This window comes from Leuresthes tenuis, unplaced genomic scaffold (assembly GCF_036924035.1).
Source record: "Leuresthes tenuis unplaced genomic scaffold, fLeuTen1.0.hap1 SCAF_7, whole genome shotgun sequence".
Taxonomy (NCBI): domain Eukaryota; kingdom Metazoa; phylum Chordata; class Actinopteri; order Atheriniformes; family Atherinopsidae; genus Leuresthes; species Leuresthes tenuis.
In genome coordinates this window covers 24,742,632-24,768,148 of record NW_027325361.1, presented here as the reverse complement: position 1 = coordinate 24,768,148, position 25,517 = coordinate 24,742,632, and the positions used below count along the sequence as shown (strand labels likewise).

The 25,517-nt window shown below is 38.8% G+C and overlaps 2 protein-coding genes across 3 annotated transcripts in view; one reads left to right on the top strand and one right to left on the bottom strand.

The window, feature by feature from the left end:
- LOC140312341 (allantoinase, mitochondrial) overlaps positions 1-25,517 on the bottom strand; it is a 505,108-nt gene that overhangs the window by 228,973 nt on the left and 250,618 nt on the right. The gene's annotated exons all lie outside the window — the stretch shown is intronic.
- The window catches only part of rab6ba (RAB6B, member RAS oncogene family a), a 54,380-nt gene that overhangs the window by 15,115 nt on the left and 13,748 nt on the right, over positions 1-25,517 (top strand). Inside the window, exons 2-5 of one of the 2 annotated variants that reach the window (XM_072390151.1) lie at positions 11,311-11,369; positions 20,388-20,441; positions 20,782-20,908; positions 23,558-23,669. In XM_072390151.1, coding sequence (XP_072246252.1) covers positions 11,311-11,369; positions 20,388-20,441; positions 20,782-20,908; positions 23,558-23,669 — 352 coding nt within the window. The remainder of the gene's footprint in view (positions 1-11,310; positions 11,370-20,387; positions 20,442-20,781; positions 20,909-23,557; positions 23,670-25,517) is intronic. The other variant, XM_072390152.1, reaches the window with a different exon arrangement.

Genomic DNA, 25,517 nt, shown 5'->3' with positions numbered 1-25,517 from the left:
AGTAGATAAACGTATTTTATGTCAAAAATAATGTCCAGGTCTAAAATGACAAACTTCCCCTTTGAGGACCATTTTTGTCTTTTCTACCCAACTGTAGTTTGTCTGCTGTCTTTATATGAATTTCAACTTTAAATGGGCTTCTATGGTGATCACAGCAAAGTTATCTAGGCCTGATGTAACAGGCCAACTTTTCCTTTTTACAAGGGATTAGTTTTACAATACAATGTATTCCGTTCTTTTTTTCAAAGGAATAATGTGCTTAGTATGTCTTTAATGTAGGCTAAGACTCACATAGGTGCTTTGTAAGCTGGTTGATTAGACGATTAGACCCCTTCTGTGATCAGGTGACCCTAATCAGTTGACCAGAGGCAGCTTTGGATACATTTGATTCTGTGAGTCAGATTTGCTCATATGAGCTGTTTGCAAACACATGAAAATTGTGCTGTGATGTGTATATGCAGAGCAATGATATAACAGAGTAGCTTTTCTCCCTGAAGAAGGAAATGAACCACCCCTGCTTCAAGGTATTTACATGGGTAACTTTCCCATATCAATAATTCTTCAGAAAAAGATTGTTAAAGCACAAAAGTGCTTATGTACAGTGATTATGTAGATGAGAATTTTCAGCCTTAATCTCTTTAAAACAAGCTGTCCATTAGCTGGATGAAAAACATGTTTCCATGTTCAGTGTACGTTGACATGCAGTGGCCATCTGCAAAGTGCAACACTGAAAAGGGATACCTCTGTGTCTTTAAAGTTATTTTAAGTTTAGATTTGGATTTAGAAGACAGGTGTGCCTGGTAAAATAGAGCAATTAAGGCTGAGATTAAAAGAATGTCCTGTAACCTGATGCAGTTTTGGAAGACGAGTCAAAATGCTATGAATAGATTTTCCCATAAAGTTCAATTTCTGCAAATATATTCTCCAAAAATATAATTTATGTACCTCCAAATAGTACATTTAAAAAGGTTTTACCAGGAAAAACTTAATTCGTTTAAAATTGCTTGGGATATGACCCAACCTATTCTTCCTCATTAAGTGACTGGGTATCTATGATTATATTAATCTTACCTCCAGTAGGTGTCCTTAGGCAAGACCCCCCTTATGCTACCTGCTTACCTGGGATATGAGTGTAAGTCACTTTCAATAAAAGCGTCTGCCAAATGCATATAAAACATATATGAATTATGTATAACTCAGAGCAGCTAGCTTGCTCTGCACACCCAGAGGTAACCCAATTATCAGAATGAGCCGTGCCACGTCGTCCTCAGCCTTCTGCAGAGCTTAAAGACCTGAACCATTCATTTGAATCAGGTGTGCTGGAGCAGGGAAACATGGAAAACACTGGTCTAATGGTGTGTTGGTCAACTGTCCAATTACTTTGGGCCTGTGGAAATTGTGGTATGATGTAAAAAACTGTCTGTTATTCTTTCCACAATACTTTTGTGAAACTCCTAGAATTAAAGCTGAAAGTCTTAACCCCTGTCACATCCTGAAAGTGTCATTTCAAATTCATTGTGGTTTGTGATTGTGGGGCAAAATGACAAAATCTCAACCCATGTCCAAATATTTACTTTGTTCGCTCACTGAATGTGAACAAAAATGTTTGTTTTGTGAGGAATTCTAGAAGGGTGACGGTGGCTCTGAGTCCTGCAGCTCGGCCGAGACGTTAGATGTGATGTCAGGTGGGTTTAATCAATAGAACTCATAACCAAGTCGGTCCTGGAATTTTCCTGAATTAAAGATTCCTGATGTTGGCATTTATTCTGTTTGGAGAGCATTCTGGGACACAGAAGTTTTTATTTTTCTTCAAAAGATTGAAGTCTGCAACAGTTCCAGTTGTGTAACCTGTAACCGTCAGTTGAATAAGAGAGCAGCTCGGAAAGTGGAAAGTTTCATTGTGAAACATTTTTATTGCACAAATTGTGGCAGTTCTTGTTGCTTTTGTTGAACGGGTGTGTAATTTGTTAGCTTCGACTGAATGAAATTCTTTGGAAACCATCTGGTCTTTGGCACTCCTCTGTAAGGTTCCGTGTGCCAGCTGCTGTGACTGTGCATAAACAAGTATATGGATGCAAGAGTCAATATCTGTTCCTCTGGTTCGATTCCTCTCCACTTCTTTGTGCTCTGCTTCCCCTCTGAACTACTAGTAAAACCACTTATTTTTCTCTGTTCTTTCTTTCATTGATAAATATTAGATATCTGCCTCTCTCCAGTGATCTACCTCTCATCATGTTGCTGTGCCAAGAATGGCATGCACAGTTATTTTTATCCATCTCCTTGCGAGTTGGAGCTGGTCCCATGCAAAAAGCAGTGCCATGCTCTGATTGGCTGCCAAGTCCTCAAGCGTATTCCATTATTCCTGCCGCCAGGTGACCAGCACTGGTTTTACCTGATTAAATGGGCAGTTCGGTGTATTATTCAGCTTTAGAGAGCACAACAAAAGAAGGTAATTTAGAGTTTTTCTTATGGTCATACATGCAAACTTTTCTCCAACAATAGATATTGCTCATATCAACATGTTCATTCACAATTGTGTAGATCCAAAGAGGTTTTACAGAGAGTGGGTGGAATGACTGAACTTTCACTTTAAGGGGGAGTGCGAGGATATTCTCGTGCTTGTGTCAATAATTCTGGAGGTGTCTGTAGAGAGTCTTTATAACTGTTAAAGTTAAAAAGCTTTGAGTAGCATAGTGGGAGGCTGAGAGGTCTGTTATAGTGGGACAGAGCGGGTAAGTGTCCGCTTTATATGACCAATTAGAGAATTAACTTATCGAGCTGATGATGGACGACACAAGTCTCAGAGAATGATATTCGGACAAGTGCAAGCAACAAGGATCACTTATTGTCGCTCTTTCCTTGAGGAAAATGTCAGCAAACACAGCGTTGCCCTAGTAACCCATTGTTGTGTGGGTATTGTGTGATAACTGCTCTGTAAAAGTGCAGTTGCTTTGTTGTTTTGATATGTAGGTCATCTGTTGGAAATGAAAATGCTTTTTAATCAGTAATGTTGCTCGATAAATCCTGTTGCACTCACCAGTATATCTGTCCAGTATAATTTAGTCTCTCTTCATTCGGTTAATTTTGCTGAGGCTATGCTGGAAGTTGTTTGTTTATAAATAATAATCAATTTAACGCCCTTTAAATAAAGTATCATCTTTGGAAATTACTGTTGATTTGACTTTAAACTCAGCTGTATGATTATATTCCACAACCAACTTAGAGCTTATAATTATTACTTTTAAATTTAGCACATTTATTTGATAGAAGGAAAAAAAACATGTTGTATTAGTTTGACCAAACTGGGTTTAAAATTAGAGGTCTGAAAGCTGGACTAACACACCCAGATAATGTGATTTGGCATCTAATCAGTCCTGCATGTTTACGCCCAAATCGAGTCAAATAGGCTCAGGCACTTCTCACGTGCTCTAAATTTCCATCTTTTTCCATCTTAGTCTATATTATAACAGCCAAATTCCTGACAAAGTTGCTCTTTTACATGTTTTTATTTCTTTTGTCACAAGACAAAACAAGTGAGCAATCGGGACTGAAAATCAGCCCATTAAGACTGTGTCAATTTGCACTCAGAACCTTTCCAGGTAGTCACTCCGCTCTAATAAAGTGTGATTAGAATCACGGATTATCATACTTATTATCACCCACACAGATACATCACAAATCCCTAGAGGTCCCTAATGGGCTGTTTTTAGATTCCCATGTGTGGAAACAAGCCTCAATGTGTTAGTTTGTGGGTTTTGTCTTTGGTTGCCACTGGAAACTATTTAGATAGTAGCTTGATATATCACTATGCACATTTAAAAAAGAAAAAATATTAAAGTGGTCTGAAGAGATTACTGTGTAAGTCTCTAAGCTGGAAACAGTGAGGTGAACAAAAACATCACTTCCTGTGCTGAGAGTGACAGGTGCCAGCCACGCAGGCTGAGATGGTCGAACTTTTCAAACTCTCTGATAATGAATGTGTCCTGTCTGAATATCATGGCAGTCGTGTGAGTTCTTCTACTTTGAGACAAAGTCAGAGCTCCAGACTGCAACAGCTTGGACGTTTGCTCCAGGTTTGTTTATGTTGTCATATTTCTTATGAAACTCCAGGTGTGTGTAAGTGATCTTACTGTTGTTATCACAGTAATACAGTCAGTGGTTGGGATCAAGGCTGCACGGGCTGTTTTCTACCCACGTCCAGTCAATAAGCACCCTCTTCCTATAAAAAAGATCAACAATCAGCATTTGATCTCACTTATGTGATCTCACAAAAATACAGACCACCTATTTATTTCAGCAGGAATGTAGGAATGGGATCAACACAGTTTCATGTAGCTACTAAATAAGAACTCTAATAATTGTACACACTGCTCCTGCTGTGCCCCAGTTGTTGGCACAGCGAGTTTGCCAACTTTAAACATCATTTTGAAAGACTTGTAAAGTTCCTCAGAAGCATGGTTCTTTACCTGTGTGTGGGCAGATGTACTGACACAAAGCATCTGGCAGGAACATATTTATATTAGAATTAAAATAAGTTTCAGTACAGCCTGATAACCCAGTATGAAGGTAGAGCTGCCGTCCACTAAATTTATGGGTTACATTTGATCATTTTAAAGGGAAAAAAAGAGCCGTCTGCAGCTAATTTGCAGTGACATTGATGTCAATCCGTTAAATGAAATCAACATGCAGAACAACACAATTCATATTCATTCATTCTTAATTGAATTGCTGAAAAAGGCTTTGCTAATGAATAGACAGTGAACAGAAATGCCAAACTGTTTTTAGCCGATTTATTTTAAAGAGATTAAGGTAATGAGATTCATTAGTTTTGTCTGTTATTAAAAAAAGTGCTGTTTAAGTTTTTTTTTTTTTTTTTTTTTTTTCTGAAAGCACCAGTTTCTTTTTAAAGAAAACCATAGTTTGCTCTTTTAATAAGTTTATTTATTGTCAAAGCATTCATCGGTGATACGATTAAATGGAAAAAATATTATTGTATTGTGTTGACTGTCTATTTCAGTTGCAACAAAAGGTGAATCTCGTGCTCTGAAATTCATTTTTGTTACATCTATTCCATACAGTTATCATCAGCCCTAATAATATCTCAAAGGGATTTATTGATATTTCGCTTTAGTGCATTTGTTGCGCTTTTTCATCACTGATTGTGTAGGTGTGGAGATGAGAGAATCCTTAACTAGCTCATTTTGTGGTTGCATACATAACAAATAACAGGGGGAGACAGAACCTAAAATGGGCTGAACAGTGCGGGGCATGTAATGTACCGTAAAATTGCATTTTGACTTCTTTGGAGACGTCTTGATGAGGTGTCTGCTGACTGTGCTCAGCGAAGTCGTGGTGGTGAAAGTGCAAGTTGTTCCACAGCAGGGGCCCAGTTTTCACTATTAATTGGCCCTCATGTTGCCAACTCATTCTGCAAAGTCTTTGAAGTGATTCCAGACTCAAGACTGTTAAAATGTATGCTGTAATTAAAAAGCCACTATTCAGTAATCTGCTGATTAGCTATTCATTAGGATGCACAGTTAAGCACAGTCATCCATTCATTCACTCTGCCTCCATTTGGATTTGACTTGTTGAAGCCAAACTATCTAACCAGCTAACTGTGGCCCCAGTCAAGCAAGAAACACTCAGTGACATGAATGCAGACAGAAATGATCATCAATCAGTATTAAAGCAACTGCACCACTGAGGCATAGAGAGTAGATTCTTGCTAATATGAAAATCAACAGATTCAGTTTCCCAGCTTCAGATGCATGTCCTTTGTGTTGTGAAGATTCTTTTATTTCCCTGGGACTTTACAAAGCCATTGGGAGAATTTTTGGGGGTAATTGAGGCTGAAGTAAGTTTCTTAAAGATTGTATTAAATGCAGTACCTCATTATTTTAATTATGTTTACCAAAAGATTTGACACAAAGGGAGAATTTGTATGATTATACTGATTGATTGATTTGTTTGTTTTTAAGAGGGAAAAAAAACTTGCTTGTGGATTTCTTTTGGCTGATCTGCTTGGCTTGCAGGTGAAAAAGTTAATTAATTTAGTTCAATAGCTTTGGATAACATCACCAAGCCTCCAAAAAACCCTCCAAAAAAGCCAAAAACAAGTACACTCACATAAGCACTGCCTATTTCTATGCCGTTGCGTGGACTTGATTTAAAGGCAGGTTTAAATAGAAGATGATGTCGTCAAGTTCACATATATTTCTGTTCAACATCAAACATTTAAATGCCTTATGTAACCTCATGAATTCGTCCTCTCTAACCCCTGCTGTTGCTACGTAGTTGAAGAAAAACTCCTCTGACATTACCACAGCCATTGGAATAAAGCTCTAATCAGAAACGTATCACAGTTATTACAGAGTTTAATAACTGTTGCAAAACAGGAAAGGTGGAGGACATTTTGTAAGAGGTAGACCGTTTTTCCTCATGTTATTAAGGTGGCAATTATTACAAGAGGAAAATGTATATTTTATTCAATTTGTGACGTGCGATCATAATTCACTTTGAGTGACCTAACCCCTATGGTGAATGTATACAATAGATGCAAACAATATAAACTTATGTTGTATCAGTGCTTCCATTTAGAAGAAACTATTGAAACATCTCAACTATTTAGGTCAGATGGAAACATGTCAGTGACAGTTTTTTAAAAGGATTAGGATGGACAGGAGTTCACTACTCTGTGAAAGACTGTTTGGGCAAATAGTTAAACAGTTTCAGTATAATATTTATGAACATAAAATTCAATAGATTCCCTGTACATAACAGAAGATGAAGGTAATCTGGAGAAATCTCTGTATGCAGAGAAAAGACAGGAAACTGCTTTGAATACCGGTGAACTTCAGGCCCTCAGGCAGCGCTGCATTAAAAGCAGACTTTTTTTAGTTTTCTGAGGTGGAGATCTCAGCGTGGGATCAGGAACACTTTTGAAAACCATCGTCAGTAAGAAGTCTTTCTCACAGCATCCACAAATGCCATTTAAAGCTTCTCTGGGTCTGAGCTTAGCTTAAGGTGGAGTGAGGCAAAGTGGACAACTTGTCTGGGAAATCATGGACACCATGCATGATAAGGGCACGTGACATTGGTCAGTTTCCGGTTTTAGGATGTCCCACGGTTTCAAAACCACCAAGAGTTTTCATCAGTCATCCTGCAGTGTGCGTTTTTGTTGTTGTTTTGTTTTTCTTTGACTCATCAAACACCGGAGGTACGGGACCTGCTCAGGTCGTGTGCAGCACAACGCCTACACTCCCTCTCTAGTTGAGGAACTTGAGGAAATGCTCAGAAATGGAGAGCTAATTCTATCATTTATTCATAAATCTGCCTTGGCGTTATTGTTTCTTTTAAGCCTCACAGAAAAATCCTCAAATTATTCTGTTAATCTGTTCTAGATGTTACTTGAGTTAGAAGAAGAAATGAGGACATGCTGTATATCCCTGAGTTCTGAACCTTTTTAGCATTGACTGAGAGGCTCAGAGAGTGCTGTTTCATGGTACTGAGAGTGGGATGAGTCAGCAGCGAGGTTGTCTGATCAAACTCATCTGTCCTATGTTCAGCTCTCTCACAGCCACTGATGTGTAGGTATGCTGTGCCTAGCAACTACTGCAGGTAAAAACATTTAGCATCTTTGCCTCTTAAATCACTTAAAAGATAAACGGTAAGAACAGTAAACAACTGATTCTTTGCCAAGTTCCAGCCCACAGAAAAATCTGTAAATTGAGCTCTCTTTTTTAATTTGGACAGTATTGTGAGACTGTGACAACAGTGTTTTAGTCTTAACAGAGGACTGAAACTAAGACGAGATGTGTTTACAAACCGTCACCCCCAGAGTGTGGAAATCCTTAAACATCAGCTTTGGGTTTCAGTTTTCCAAAACCTTTAGCTAAACCAATGATGAGTTGTGGTCAGTTTGCATGTTGTCTCTGTGACCCATTGAAACTCAATACACGGTGTTATTACTAATCTAGATTTAAACTAAGGAGTCAGATAACATCAGAATGATGAAATAATGTGGCCTAAAAGTTGAAAGATTTTATTCTCCATTTGCTGACAGACTTCTCAGCTGTTACACAATGTGTATAAGGCATAGAATTCAAAAGCATGCAGTGCTGTTCAACCCCATCTGGAATTAATTTGTGACTTCAGTGTATACATCTACCTATAAGCTGTCCAACAAGTCTGACACGCCCCCTGACAGACTCATGTGATGAGCAGCTGATACTTAAGGCAGCCGCTGTACATTCAGTGATGCTGAGCAACATGTTCATTCTTTGCTTTTGAACACAGTGACAAAGTAAACAACTCTCTGATGGAAAAGTGATCCTGTGTAAATGATTTGCTCGAACTGCTATTATTGTCTTGAGGTTCGAGTTGTTTTGGATGCTGAAAATTTGCTCCTTGCTACCCCACTTATGTCTAAGGTTTAACTTACTTGTAGCTCCTCGGTCAGAATTGCTCCCTGCTTCTCCAAACTGAGAGCTCTCTGACATCTGTATTACAGCAGGTAAGAGAGTGACTGCTCATACGTTCTTCATACAGTCCTACATAAGAAGATTTAAGGCAAGAAATTTGCTTCTTTCTGGTCTTGCCACTGCTTTTTAAAGGGGTTCAGGTCCACAGTTTGACAAGACAACTCCAAAAGTTTCTTCATTTTGATTTATTGAGATGCATACTAGCTTCTCCTTGGGATGATTTTCTTCCCGTATCACCCAGTTGCAATTGAGCCTCAGCTCACAAACTGATGACCTGTTGCTCCTCCTGATGTATTTTCTGTCAAAAAGCAATATTTATGTTTCCTTCCTTTATTGCAGTATGCCCTGAAGCAGTAATGCATCCCATCCCATTAACATTCCTTCTGCTTGACTACATACAGCAGAGCTTCCCACACAATGTAAATACTTGAGGAGGCTGCCCAGGAATATTAATGGCAGCCCAAATATATAAAATACATTATCTGTAATATGGTTTGCTCATTCTAATTTACATCTTTGAAGGATTTAAATGGGGCTTATGTGTGAAATCGATGCCTGTGTAGTAGGGATATGAAATCGGCCCCGTCTTCAGACCGTTCGATCGTGGCCACTGTCGATTGCCGATAGACGATCTGATCGAAAATCACTCCATCCCTACTGTGTAGCATAATTCACACTGTATATATTTCAGTGCCATGTATTGCAAACAAGCTGAGAACCGTTTGAAAGGCTACAAACTTTAAAGACTTTGATTTAAAATTCACAAAAACTGACCAAGCATTTTTTTCCCGAGACGACCTTATTTCCTTATGTCCTGAAATGGACCTGAGGAGGCTAACTGAGGCTCCATCTGTTAGACGGAGGGGAAAGGTTATGATTTGCATTTCAAGCTCTGATTTGAAGAAAACAAAAAATAGATGAACATGCTTCTGTTGAAATGTTGTTTATTTCCAGTTAGTCATGAAAAAGAGCGCTAAATTATATTATTTCTTCTTGCCCCGTGTCTTTGCATTTCTCTTTTTCCTCACTTCCTTTGATAGCAATGCCTCTTTGCTGCATCTGCCACCGTTTTTTTTTGTTTTGTTATTTTCTCCTGCTCAAACCTGGTTTTTTTTATTCATTTATTTTTTTATTTAAAACTTTATTTATTATTTGGATGTAACATGGTAACGTAAAGCAAAAAGATGTCGTGCCTCTGCCTGCTACAGGGCAGTTTTAAGCTCAGGAATGTGCATAATGAAGGTTGGTGTTCTTCAATACAAGTTTTAAAAAAAAGAAAAAATAGTTTTTTTAGTAACAGCTTTAGTAACAGTGAGTTAGCACAAGTAGAATTTGATTCTGTAGGAAAGTCGTTGTAGGTACTGTCTCATATTTGGAGCTGCTGTGTTTGGCTAAGGGCAGACGGGGCCCTGCCATCTACATTAATCCAAATATCAAAGCTTTAAAATTACATTTAGAAAATACGTTTTAAAAAGATCCCGCTTTTTTGGACCAGATCTTATTCAGCATTTAGTATGGCCTCAGTGTTTGTATATCAGCCTGAAATTGAGGGTTGAAATAGTCATTAAAAGTGCTTTGGCTTAAGAGACCCACCTTCACACTCTTTATTTATATCACACTATTCCATTATAGCTCCATGCACACCAAAATGAAGTGAATGGCTTATGATGACATTTTTGTTGCAAATACACCTTCAATGAATTGGCAGAGCCTTTTAACTTCAGTGGTTTCCAGCTAAAGAAGGACGGCTTTAGAGTCTATTCATTTAGATGATGTATTGATAAATTCACGTGAGATAATTTGCATCATCAGTAGCTGCACATCAGTTCCTGCCTCGCAGCTATGGAAACCAAGAGATGTCACAGACGCATGTAATCGGTCTGCCTGTTCAAAAATATTGTAAAAAAACAACTAATCTGGAATAGGTTCAGCACAACTTGCTCATGACACTGTTGCAATGAGAAATGAACCAGCGTCACCATTGCTTAATGGATAAAAGAAGAGGTTGTGATCGATTCCTGCTTTTTGCCTTCTCCTGTCCCCCCCTCATTGACACAAGGGAGGAAAATCATTTAGAAACCTTATGTCATCTCTCAGTAAATCAACCTGTAAATATCTAACCAGCGTTCCTTTGTTGTGGTGAATAAAAGTGGCTTTATATTCCCGAAATGTTCCTAACAAGATGAATTAACTGTTGAATTGATATGAATCTAGATGCCTGATTTATAGCCATTTATCAGTCATGTAACTATTAGAAAGTTGGGGAAATGTTTTTCTACCAGCCACAGCATCAGACCATGCACAAAAAGATCATGCAGGTCAAGTTTATTAGAATGTACTGTCAGTAATGCACATGCCAAATATTCTGGGTCAGGTAAAGGTTTAGTTGACCAGTCTTTGACAATGTCTTGGACAAATAATCAAGCAGCCTCCCAGCCATCAGTGTATTTTTTTCTTCATTTTTCACTAAAGATGATGCTGTTTTTCTGTGAAGGTATTTTACTTTTATCCCGTTCTCTTTCCACTCTGTAAAGATTACCTTGTAACTTTGCTGTCGTCTCTCTGTTTCACGATAATTGAAAATATGTGTTTAAGTAACACAAAATCTTTCCAGCAACAACTGTGCTGTAATTGCATCTGGAGCCCATGCCAGTGCTGACCTCTTAGGTCACCTCCGCACACTCTAATGAGCTCCCTGGGCAGCAGTGACAGCCGTGACAGAAAACTGCAACCACCAACCTCCACTCTGAGGTTCGCTCAGTGTCTGAATGCCGGAAGGGGGAGCTTCTTGTCATCCTTTAATGCGCTCTGTCCTTCTCTTGTCTTGCAGTTGGAAAGACGTCTCTGATCACACGGTTCATGTATGACAGCTTTGACAACACATATCAGGTAGGTTCTACTGAAGGCAGAGGAGTCTATTTTGTCTCTAATGATCAACTTTACCTTCTTTGATCAGTCACACTGGGCTGTAGGCCTGTCCTTTGATACTAAAACAGACAGCTGTACATAACTCAATCAATCAATGGCATTGATCCTCTTCTTAAAGAAGAAAGCCAAGCTCAAGTGGGATGAGTAAATGCACAACAGGTTTTAGGCTACAGAGATGTTAAAACAGACAACTTTGAACTGAACAACATCAAGAGCAATCAGCATTTTAACCTTGTTCTGCAAAGCAGCCTAATTTCCCCACTATCCTAAAAGCAGAATATTGCTTATGCAGCTACAACCCTTCTAGGGATCCTTGCAAGTATCTGCAGACATGCAGAGAAACTTAAAAGAAACCTGCAGATTTACTGCTTTATAAGCAGAAAGTATCTACTAACACAGTAATAAAAAAGGAATTAGAAATTAATCCCAGAAAGCTGTTTAACTCACCCTCTCACGTAGTGTTAAATGTTTATGCATGTCTTTCAGCTCACTCTCCCTCTTTATTGCAGGAGGGCTCTAAGTATTATGAGTCTGAGTAATAAAGGAAAAAGTATAAGCGCGTGTGTGTGTGTGCATGTGTGTGCGTGTCACTATAGGGTAAGAGCGAAAATGAAAAAAAGCTAAGGTACTGTTTGGTTCTGTTGAATTTGAACAATGAACAACCTAATCACTAAATATTTATCTTTCATTGAAAATGCAAATGATTGAGCAAAAATAAAGCATCTTATTTATTTGATCTTCATTTTATTTCATGACAAAAAAACTTTTTTTCATGAGGTGTAGAAATGGCCAGCAGGCACTCAAGAGGACCAGCAGGTTGATTATGTTCTACCTCTTGATCTTAAAGCTGGAGACCTGCAGTGCAGATCCCACGAGCTCAAGTGATAATCTGGCCCCGCCTTTGAATCATCCACAACGGTCTCTAAAGAATTCCTCACTTCTGTTACTAAGCTGTGCCTCCATTTTATCTGTCTCTTCCATCTAACGTGACGGTCTTTTGCTGTGCACTCATTTTGAATTTAAATTTGAATTTCTGCAGGAACTAAAATGTACCAAAGGGATGGATGAGGTTTTGAGGGGGAAAAAATCTCCTGTAGGATGGTGAACACTAGTTTTCTACTTGTTCATACATCCTAAGTACAGCATATTCATCAGATGGCAGCAGTTACAGCACACTGCACATTCTTTCATTGAATTTAATTGTTGAAGGTGTGAGCTGCGTTGAAAATGAACGACTGCTGTCAGGCAGTTTTCTTCTATAAATGACAAAAAATAGGTTAAATGTTTTTCAGAAGTCTGTAAGGCTTAGCATAAAGTGGATGCCTGTGTGAAGTAAAAATGACATTTCTTTAGTCAGTTTAACTTAACTTTTGCTGTCAGCTTAGGAAGAACCAAATATAAAGAATCAGAATGTTTTAACAGTATAAAATTGTTCACATCAAATGTATCTTTAATGTTTTGAATAATTGGCGGTGTGCAGAAATTGGTATTGCATCTGCCTCAGTGACTGAGAGGCACATCCATCATAAGGAAACATCAGGCTGGATTTGGACGTTGCTTTTCTTATTCAGAAAAAACAAATGCAATAGATTGATATTCGTTTGTCATGTATTGTAGGATTGTGTCTTCTGCTGTGATGCAGCAGCTGTCTTTGACTTCACTCCAGACATGTGACATCTAGATTAATATTACTGTGTATTCAGTCTATCATTTGACCTTACTGAACACAGATTGCTCTCTTTGTGTGTCTGTGTTGCTGTAGGCAAAGAAATGGAAAAAAAAGATGAGTCTGAAGTGTAAAACTAGCACACACACGTCAGTGCTGACAGCAATTAGAAAAAAAATCAGTGTTTTCTGATGACAAGGGTCTGCTAAAGATGTGAAGGGAAAACTGAACCACTTATCTAGACTACACACTTACAGAGGGTGAAGTAGATTGAACAAGTTGTTGTCAACACAAGAAGAAATATACACAAACGCATACAGAGAGATTTCTACATTTTACCTTACCTTGACACAAGCAAAGCTTTGAAATATGTGCAAACAGAAGCTGCTTTCCTAACATGCAGGCAATTTGGTTTGGACTTTTTCTTGTAATTGCTCTTCACACATGCCTCAGAGCTGAAGATTTTCTACTTCAGATGCGCTCTCACAGCTAGAAACCCCTGCAAAGGGGTTGCAGGGGTACGTCTGCATCGGAGCTCACAGAAGGCAAGACGTTAGGCAGAAATTTCTGCCAGAATTTATTTGTTTACAGCACCATGAGCATAGCACATGAGGCTCCCTGCTGTGGTGATATATTACTGCATGTATGTGAACGTATCCACAGCAGCATGGACCAACACGCACAGTGGTAGTAAATGCTCTGGAAGATGTGCTGCTGCCTTCAAATGCTACCACTCCTAAACATCTCTAGAACATTTCAGGACACCAGTGCATGTTGTTACGAGCACCTTTATTCTTCACCACAACCTTTGTCATCTTAGAAAAGCTTTCTTTCATTTCTTTAAGTAGTCTTCAGGAATAGTTCTCCAGGCTTCTCAAGATGATCCCACACTGCTTCAATGATGTCGAGGTCTGGGCTCTGGGGAGGATCCACCCTTACATAAGACCTGTTGCCATTGATTATTTGGCATACCTCAGCTTTTTCTGTCTGTTTCTTTTCCTTAAGAATGGGTTTCTAAAAGGCACCCTTCAGTGGAGACAGTTTCTGATGAGGCTTCAGTGAACAGCAGCTGGATCAACTAAAGATCCGGCTGTATCTCTCAGGTCCTGGGTCAGGTCTTGGCTGGATTTCTTTTTTCTTCTCTGTTTTTGTTTCTTCTGACTATTTAGAGAGATGCCAAATTTTTTTGCTAATAGTTATTTGGGAATCACCTTATTGGTGCAAAGATAATGTCTGTCAAACTGTGTTATCTTTGGCATTTTCTATAGATCTAACTGAATAAAATGAGAACAAACGATGCGTCTTTGCGACTTGCTGCTATTAACAAAGTGCCTAAACATGCATATTAAGGTGTTTTTTTTCCTAAGTTATTATTATTTCATCAGTTTACCCATCATCTTACTTTTTTAGTGAATGGGAAAGGAAGATTCATGTCAGTGAAGTGGTTCCACTGGTGGGTAATAGAGTGGAGAGATGCTAAAAACTTGAGTGGCTCCATGTAGAGCACTTCTGGGTATATACTGTTGCACCAGTATTTTTTTAAATAATGATCAGAATATTTTCATGAGGGTGTAGATGAGGTTTTGTTTGATAAGGAACACGCTGTGAGAAAGGGGCCTTACAGCTTTAGACTTCTGTTTGAATCTATTCTATCCAATCTGTTCCAGACTGTAATGATATGAATACCTTTACAAGGGACATAATGTGTGATAATGCATGTGACACAATCATGTCCTGCATCATTTTTAGACTGTAGCGCACTCCTTGATACCATTACCTGAATGTGGACATCTGTTGTTGTCTGCAGGCTGTCTCGCTCGAAGGCCACTGCTGTATTTTCCAACCTGAATACACGGGAATGAATTACATTATTAGAAATCTTACGGCTGCCAGTCAGCCTCAAGTATGGTCATTCTAAGCAGCATGAGGGAACGTGCTTTCCTAGACAAATTGCTGTCTGCATGGACCTTAAGGCTTACAGTAATGAGTGCTGAAGAGACGGAGAGGACACAGGCAGCATTTTAAATGGACACATGCTAGAAATATAGCATCTGTTTTTTCAGTGACGTCCTCCTTTTAATGTCAGTATCTGCCGCACTGTGCTGTGATAGCAGCAGCCAGGGAGGAATTTGATCAGATAGTTACTTAATTTGTTTGAAAAAGGCATTTGAATCCACCTCTTTAAAGTCCAGAGAAAATAGCTTTTTCATTCCCATCTTAATCAGACGGTGGATTAATGATTTTGGTGGGGCACCATAACCTCCGCCCTGTTTCCATAGATCAAAGCTGAAGCTTAGTTTCTTTTTAGTCCTCTTGAGTGTGTTTGCATGCTGCCCCCTTGGCCCTGTGTCTTAATGTCATTTTTCCCCCCTCCCTGGCTCAGTGACAGGTAGGGCTGTAAATGATTTTGCAGTCTTTTACTGGCTCAACTCCCGAGACCTTTAACTATTAATTGAAATGCAGCATGCCTAAGATCACTGTGAGTGTTCATCCTGCCTCTCAGTGGGGAGGAAAGGTTTGCCCAATGAGGGTGGGAAATTGATATGAATGAAGCCTGCGGGGGACCCCTGTCCTGATGAGCTGACTTATGAAGTCATGGTATCCAGGCCATGACACGGGATAATCACTTGTTTTTCAGTTACATATACCTCAAGCTCGAACATTTGAGCAGATCCAGTTCAATCCTTAAAAGGAAGAGCATCTGTATATTCTGTGACAGAAGGCCATCAGGAAGATGAAACCAAGTGTGGTGGCGGCTTTAGTCAGCAGGAGGATGTGAGTGAGGAGAGCCTCTAAAGCAGCAGTCTCCCATCAAGCAGCCATCCAGCCGAGAGACACAGAGGCAGGCGTCCTTGCTGCCTGGCATCTCATGCTAAAGGGCTCGAGGCCTCTGGAGGCACAATCCTTTTGTCAGTTGTTGTGGAGCTGTCAGTCAGGCCCCGCCAGCCGGCTGTGATTGCCTCTGTCTGTTCTGCCCAAATGTTCTGCAGCCTCTTGTAGCAAATGGTGGATCTATAGGACATTTTTTATGTTGAATTAAAGAGGATGAGACAATAAATGTGTCAAATTCAACTGATGTTATCCTCTGTTTGGATTTCTTTACACTAAACATAGAATAGATCACTCATCAAATTATTTTACTCACAAAATGCATTCCACTGTTCGAGTAGATTGGAATTAAACTATTTAATCTGTAGAACTGATAAATCACTGATTATGCCTTTTTCTTTTTCTAACAAAAGAATCTGAAACAAAAGCTTCCTTGGTACGATGAAAAGAGTAATTGTTGCAGCAGTGGATTTTTCAACATGTTGAGGCACTGCCTGTGAAATGATGGAAGCAAAATATCTAAAAGTTTAAAGTTTGAGCTCATAAATTCAGCAGTTGAATTGTTGACCCACTGAACTCATGGTTTGAAGTCTGGAGATGGAAACATTTTTTTAAAGGAATAATAAGACTTATAGGCCTTAGAATTCTCTAATTATCCTTTCATAGCGAAGTTAGTTGTTAAAAGCACATGAAGTATTTGTATTCTTTCAGAAATCCTCAAAGTTTATCACTTGTTTTAAACTGTGGAGCTGATGTTATCTGACGGCACTCGATAGTTACCATTAATAATGTTTCAATTCTGGCTGCTAAGCTGTAAAGATAGTGATACCTGACCAACCTTTTGTTTAGTTTGCTTTTGGTTTAAGTTTAAAGGCAGCAAGGGAAGGTTTGTTTTGTTTTGTTTTTTTAAAAAGGGAGCAAAGCCGTGGGTTTTAGAAATCTACCCAAAGCTTTGCAACATGACTAATTAAAGTCAAATTGAGCAATTACACAGCTTCTCTGGCCATACTTATTAGTATTGTTCAAAATGCAGCAGCCTGTAATTGTTATGTTCTACGTCTCTTATAACCAGCCAGCTCTCTGAAGAAGTACACACGATCAGACAGATTCACTCCACCAACTGATGCTGGCAGTGAAATATTCAAATTAAGCAGCTTTTGTGTTTCAGAAAGCTGCTGTCAAATCCACTGCTGTGAGCTAATGTCACTGTGCTCTCTATGACTCAAGGTCTGTTGGTTTAGCAGCGTTCCTGCTGGATAGAGGACCTTGAAAGTCCTGGTGGGAGAAGTACTCTTGAAAGAAATGTTCTTGTTTCCCGCTTACATAAAGGCAGCAACAGTTCAATGGAATAAATCATTAAAAATGATACAGGAGGAAGCCCTTTGTATCACGCAGACATGTGCAGTGTTTCTGTCTGGTTCCAAATCCAACACAACGTTTGAGTTAATGATTATGACCCACTTATGGGTGAGCTTTAATGTCTGCTTATTATAAGGAGATGTACAGGCAGACGGTGCTCAGTGGATGTTGACTCGGGGGGAGGTTTTCCAGACAGTCTCTTATGATTCCAACTATTTAAACAACCAAACTAGCAAAATAACCAAAGAACTACTGACCCTTAATGGTTAAAGTACATCAAACGTGACGCAGGTGCCCTGAAAAATGATAGAGATGGGCGGTTTTCTATCACTTGAGTAACTGGATTTACTTTTGATTTTAATTGTATAAAATGTTAGTTTTATTCTTAACAAAACCCTAAGATAGAGTTACAACCTGTCCGCAACAAAAAAAAACTACGACCTTCAGAAAGGGGTCACCGGTCAAAAAAAATGCTTGTTTTTCCCTACCTGCAGTGCAGATGTAATTTAAAAACAATAAACACACAAGCTAACCCCACTTACTGGCAGATGAAGTTTCCCTTTAGACTTGGAATCCAGCCTTCTTGTATTTCTTTTTACTTTTTGCCTTCCTCACAATGTCTTTCTGTGGGATTGGAGCTACAGTTCTGTCAGGTCAAGTCATGCATGAACTAAGATAAAAAGTTATTCAATCACAGATCATTTGTGAATTGATGTGCATATATGTTAAAGTAAGTACAAAAGAATGACAAGAACATCTATAGTAGCTGAATTCCTCATCAGGGCACCTAATTTCATGTTAAACAATTGGACAACACCCTCAGACAGGGATGCATTTCATCCATATACTGTATGCTCTCTTTAAATCCACAGATCATAAACAAAAACTGTGATTTCTTTTATTTTTTATTTATATATATATATATAATTAGATGACATTTTAGTCAGAAAATGTGACCCATCTCCATTAAAGCCTCGGTTCTTTGCGCATGCTCCTGTTGTTTGCACCTCCAACAACATGACAGATATGGTTGCATGGTATAGTGGGTAGGCTGTGATGCAAGTGTAGGCAAGAGAGCTTTGCAGTTGCATTGTTGCATAGTGGCTTTATAGCAGACACGACACCACAGTTGTGCTTAGCTTGGATAAATGTGTCTTAGCTCCAATGTTTTCATCCTCATGAAATGATAATACAAACAGGCTGTGCTCCAGTGCTCACACAGAGCCATGGAGGTGGTTATGCAAGATTAAACACTGTGGTGGGGGGGTCGCACAGTAAATTGTAATGTGGAAAAAAACCCAAAAAACATCTCCACATCCATGCTTTGTTTGAAGAGTAGCTTCCATCTTAAAAAAAGAATTGGATGTTTGTCACTGTGATTATACTTTTATTATATCGACTCTATTACTAGTTGGACACTTTAGCAGCAAATGAATCTTGATCCTGATATCAACTCATTAGAAAATCAAGTCCCAATTAGTCATGATTTTACTGGTTCTGAAGAGTTTTGATATTCAAGTTGAGATGTTAAATATACATAAAATGTACACAGTAAATCTGAAATATAAGGTGGAATGGCTTAAGGGCATTTTTAGCTCTAGTTGTCAGCAGGATAGGTTAGAGATGCATGGTCTGCCTTCTAACAATATTCACTTGTTAAAAATTTAATGATGACATTAATAATTTCTCATGATCTAACATGTTCATGTGTGGTTGTCTGTGTGGGGCTCTATATTTAAAACTGGAACCAGGAGAAATGGCTCACCATCACCTACATCCTAATGCTTTTAACTTAATTTAGACTCTTTAGATTGCCAATGATAATGGTGTATAATTACATACTAAAGGTGTCTGAGATGTTTTCCAAAAAAAGGATTATTTTCCTTTTATTATTTGATCTGTTGGCTGGTTAAAGGAGGAGGTTTAATCTACCTTCCTGTTTTGGGGGACTGCTGTAGCCTAAAAGTGTATCTTGGATTCACTCATTCTCATTTTGGATTAGTCAGAATTCTTTGAGGCAGTTTACTTTCATTTCAGCAATGTTTGATCTGACTGAGCATAAAGAAAGCGTATAAATGACGGCTTGTCCCCACGCCAGCCTCTTTGAGTAAGTCCAGTGTGGTAGCTGGCATCGCCAAGGAAACGAGCGCGTGATCAAGCTGCTGATGCTCATTGCTGTCAAAGTGGGCACTGAGCTGAATAACCTGAAACAGGAACAGAACATAAACACCTACCTGCTTCAAATGTACAAAGTGTCACTATGTATCAATGGAATGGGGTCTTTTTAAGAATTGATCAGAAAAAGTGCTAAAAGGAAGCACAGGTTGACCGGATCACTCTCTGTCCTCAGCCCCGCCGCCCATCAGCCAGTACTGTACTCGGTCCAGTTAACAGAGCTGCAGTTAACAGGCTTTCACTCATTTAGTCCTGAGGACATCTTTTATTTGAAATAGCATGTTAGTGTTTATTTTCACATTTTTGAAAATAGAGGTGCTCTGGCATCAACAGTCTTACGTAACAGCTACAGATTTGCTGTTAAACATTGATTCGGTGATTCAGACTTGTCCTAGCCACAGCAACTGATGAGTTGATGATCATAGCAGGCAGCAAAGCAGACAGCCGTGGGCTTGTGGAAAGTAAACATCCCTGAAAGAGGAACACTTTGCCATCTGCCTGATGACACAATAAGGGAGTGATTACGTCGCTATTTCTGTAGATAAATGTACAATGAAGATCCAGTATGAGTCATGATTCTAAGCAACCCATTTGAGTGTGAATATCACTGCAAATCTGCAAACTGCATACTGTATTATAAGTACTGTCGTTGTGGTCATTTAAGTTAATTATTTTCAGAATATTGCTGGCATACTTGTGACCTGTCTGTAACTGACTATAAATCAGAAATAGAGCTGTGCCAACAGTCCGTTAACACAGAACTTTTGAAGCCTGTCTTTCTGTTGAATTTGATTGCATGTTATATTGACTACAGCTGTACTTAAAAGTGTTGCGATCCTAACAGCTTCTTCTTCGTTCTTTGCATCTGTAATGTGCATCGTTCAGTTGCTTTCAGAGGTTTTTAGAGTCAGTCCTGTGTCATTGATCCATGGCTATGTTTTCCCTTCCAGGCCACAATTGGAATTGACTTCCTGTCGAAAACCATGTACTTGGAAGATCGAACGGTAAGGACAGAAGTTACAGCTGTATCATGTCATGACAGGGATGTTAGATGTTGGTCTTATGTTAGCTGTGCAGCAACAATTCTGTCATAATGTGTTTGTCTTTACAGTAATGCTCGGCCTATTCAGCAGTGTTGATAACGGCATGTCATCCTCCTTGTGATGTGTAGATCAATTCTTTCTGCTGTTTTTGTGTTTATCATTGCAAAAGAGTACAGCCTTGAGAATGAAAGGTCTATTTGGATGAATGGTGCCAAATGGGAATCTTGTGCTGTGTATGTGTCTGAAGGGAGCCTACTGTTTCCAGGCTCTCTGACAGTCTGAATAATCTTCCCCTCCTCAGCTTTGTCTCTCTGAACCCCAGGTGAGGTTGCAGCTCTGGGACACAGCAGGACAAGAGCGCTTCAGGAGCCTCATCCCCAGTTATATACGGGACTCCACTGTGGCCGTGGTGGTCTACGACATCACAAGTCAGTGTCCTGATTAATGCCCTTATTTTTGCATTTCACACATTGCTGAGTTAACTTGTTTTGAGGCTTATGTCTTTTTTGTTACACGTACAAATTTCCAGCTGTAATCTAAATTGATTTACTTATTTTAGGAAGATGATGCACGTCTTCTAAAGTTTTACTGCTGATTAATATTTGTGACAGATGGATTTCACAGGGTAAAAATCACTAAATCAAAACCTAGATATTTAGGCATTTGTGATTTTCTTAAAAATGGGTCTATTTTTTTTTTTTTTTGGGGGGGGGGGGGGGGGGGGGGGTGTTACTCTGCAGCTCCCTCTTCATAGTACTCATTTCATCTCATTTTGGTTTAGTTTAGTTGTTGTGAAGAATGCATCAATACACCCAACGAGTGGGAGGGCACAATGGAACTTACACCATGGCTGCTTGCTAATAAACTCACAAATGTAATGAAATTGAAAATATCAGTGGTTTGATTATGTATTTCAATAATCTTGATGCTCTTTAGCTCCTCTAAACATCATAGAATGTCATCCTTTAGCCTTAAACATTCTGTCATGCACATTTTGAGGCAACATCAAGTGAAACAGGAATAAAAACATTATTTTCATCATGATTAGAGAGATGAAGAAGAGCAACGTTCCCCAATCACTGTTTATTTGTATGAATGGAAATAGCACTGCATTTTGCTTCTGGCGTTTATTAAAAGTGTCAAGCTGAAATAACACTCTCTCATATACGGGCTGCATGACTCATCGACTCTCTTTCTCTTACCTGGAACTTCTCATTTTTTCATTTTCTTTGAGGTTTTATCACATTATCATCCTCCAACTGTTCCTCAGACTCAGGCTCATATATATGGAATGCAATTTTAATTCATTTTAATAAGAACAAATCAACAAAAAATAGATACAAAGGATATGTGAAATTAATAAATATGACATTTTCAGATATATGCTAATAAAATAAGTAGACCTATGGAAAAAATTCTGAAGCACATAGCTATGGAAATATAGATGAGATGAAGAGTGGAAATTGTAATTTTTTTCAAAAGACACATTTATTTCCCAACTCCTTTCACATCCATTTCTTCTATTCAGATAAAGGGGTGTGGTTATCTACTCTGAGTAAATTAACCACATCCCCATCTAAAGCAGCATCAGGAAAGTGCCCATGAAAGAAACACTGAACACCCCATTTCCTCTTTTCCGCATTGGTTTTGTATATTTTTGGAATTAGTCAGACAAGGTCACAGTGCCACAGACCAGCGTAAATGTTATTTAATTCAAAATCCAGTCCATTCTATTCAGAAACCATCTTTCTCTATTTTACACGATGAGGACATGTCTAACTGTTGCACTTTAAAATGTGCAACCGTGGTGCCAGACTTGGATAAGCACACCTTCTTATTTGAAGGTAGGAAGTGTAAACAAAAAATGGCAGAAATACCTCCAGGTTTTTCATGCATGTCCAAGTGGGAGGAGACCCCGGGGCAGACTCATGCTGGAGGGAGTGCATATCCCCTCTGGCTTGGGGCACCTTGGGATCGTCCAGATGGAGCTAGAGAGAGAGAGAGATCTGAGTTTACCTCCTGGACCTGTTGCCTCTGTGACCTGACCACAGATAGATGGAAGAAAATGAATTGAATGAAAATAAATGCGGCATTAATGAATAAAAATCCTCTGAAGAAGAATTTTTAGATGAAAGCCCCCACAATTAAGTAAAAGTTAATTTGTGATTTAATCGATTTAAGATTGAATTCATAGCCTTTATTTATTTGATACTGATTGATCCCATAGATGACGTCACGCTTGCTATGATTTAGCTCCTCTTAAGAAGCTCTTACCTCTTGCAACTGCTGAATTGTAAATATGATAAACATTTAAAGTTTCTTATGTTTGGCTCTCACTAAGGCGCTCTCTGTCCTTTTTTTGGTGGTTGTTTGTTGTTACAAAGCCTATCTCTAAGCTCCTTACCTAAGTCTCAGGGCAGTGATTGGGAGTCTAAGATCCACTTTCCAACCAGTCAGAATCTGAAATTTGACATAAACCAATCTTTGTAAATGTGCCCCTGTTGGTTCTGTGGAAAATATTTTCTGTGACTGAGCGTTTGTCAACATGCAACGACTTGTCATGTGAAAATAAATTTCATTCCGAACTTCACAGACAGACATAAGTTAGCATCCAACCACAAACCATGTTCTGTGTTCACCTTGGAAAGCACTTGGATCTTGTCTCATCAAATTCCCTCTCCAAGAATGTGATACAACCCTCTGTCTGCATGCCGGCAACTCGATGAATGTTGCAAGGTCAAACTTTAACATGCAGCGGACCTGGGAGTCCGACACTGATTTATTATGTCATTTCTGTGCTGTTTGTATCATATCATCTATGTTTTAGGTGTTACTTTAAGATTTGTTAAAGACTGCGTACATATAGTATTTGATATAAAGCCATTAGCACCTTGTTATTCAGTATTTGAATACTTTTATCCAGATTTATTTAACTTTTTTGTCGGCCATGTCAACAATAACTACGTGTGTCATTGTTACCTGTATTAATTGTTGTATTAAGAGCAGCATCAGTAGGACCCCTGTTCGTGCAGTTTACTTTACATACAGTATAATTTTACTCTGCTTTATTTCTTCAGATGTCAATTCATTCCAGCAGACATCGAAATGGATTGATGACGTGAGAACAGAGAGAGGAAGTGATGTCATCATCATGCTCGTTGGCAATAAAACAGACTTGGCAGACAAGAGGTATGTACATGCTACTGATAGCAGCTCCAAACTTCAGCTTTTCTTTTTTTGTCTCAACACAATGACACGCATAATATGGAGAATGTCAGTGTGCCTCGAAGCTTCAACCAGCTGAAGAACAAAGCACAATAAAGCCATCAGGCTGACTCCACAGGCTCCCCCCGTAGAACCGTTGCTTTGATTAGGCATCAAGAGTCTATATGAATTTAAAATGAATACCACCTCATTGGTATAAGAAAGCATGCATGACAAATATATTTGTTACACAAATATTCTAAAATACGTTTAGTAGCTTCTCCAGATGAATTATGTTCAGTGTTATTGTGTTGACAATGGTTGCACATGAGGCTTCTCAGCTGATTATTACTGGAGGACTTCCTGTCAGATAATTTGCTTTGAAATGAGAGAAGTGTTCCTTACATGAGCTTTGGTCATAAAAATAATTAATTTTCATCTATTATTTATATAATATAAATGAGTATATAACATGTGTAGCCATTAAGAGAAGTTTGGAATATGCATATGAGACATGAGACAGGATGTGTTATGAAGCTGAGAGTGAAGACAAATTGATTTGGAAAGAGAACGCTTAGAGAAGAAAGGTACAAAAAGACACAAAGCTGAGATGTGCATTCATGGAATAGCAGGAGAATATAAAGGGGAGAACCAACACATGAAATGGCTTGTGTCCTGTGGTAAATTATATTCATGCTGCATGAGTACAAAATATAGTAACTCGACAGATTTCAGATGCACAGCAATCGGCAGAATTAGTAAAATTGATGAAAAATACCGTTTTTGGTTCTCCCGCTAAAGTTGGCTTCTTTTCCTGAAATCCTGAAAGAAGCACAGAAAATTATTTAAAAAATCTATTATTCTTTCTCTTTCTTCAATGTAAACTTTATTTATCCATTACGTTTCTTGAAATACACTGAAAATCTCAAGCTGGCTTAGTTAGACTATTTACCATAAAGAGTAATTACTTAGATCAGCAAATGGCAAATTTCATCCTTGTGCAGTGAGTGCTGAAGCAGTGGAACAACACTACAAGCCATATATTAACACAGTCATGTATTCCAGCGTTTGCTTGGTTGCAGTCGGTGACTTTGCTTCTGGATTGTGCACACTGCACCTTTTAGTATTGGGATCCGACTTCCATATATCATGAAATTGTATTTTCCTCTCATCAAGAATATCTTGTTAAGATTTACTTCTAGTCCTCCATGTGTGTGTATAGGTTCTCATTAGTGTTGTATGGAAGCTAGAAAACAGTTCCTTTAATATATCACTCTTCTGCCAAATACGCGGCCTTATTGAATGTGAGGTTTGCCACAGATGATCTGACCTTGTGTGGTAAGTCATTTCATTCTTAAATTCTGCATCAGCTCACATCTGCAGAGAGAAATTCCCATGGCGTTTTACTTCACTGTATGTCAGTAACAGAGGGGAAAACAGGAAAATGCTGTTGATGGCAGTTTCTAGGATATATCTCACTGGACGTGTCAATAAAAGCTCGCTGCTCCCAGAACAACAGGTGGAAAGAACGAGCTTTGGTTTCACACAACAACGAGATGAAGTAGGTGATGTAAGAGTGCTCATGAATATGCAAAGATGTCTCCCGCAAAGTGAGTAAATAGGTTAGATAAATTTAGCGAAATGTGCCGTGACATTAAACTTCTGCAACGAGTGCAGTGGAATTACTTTTAAAGATGGACCTCCAGCAGAAGAGGAGCTGAAATTGCTTCACCTTTTTCATTTACTCGTGCTTAATTTAACCTCGCTGCTGTTTAGTTGAATCTTAATGTGATCTGGAAGTTGACGCCCCAGTAAATGTGCTTTGGTAAAGAA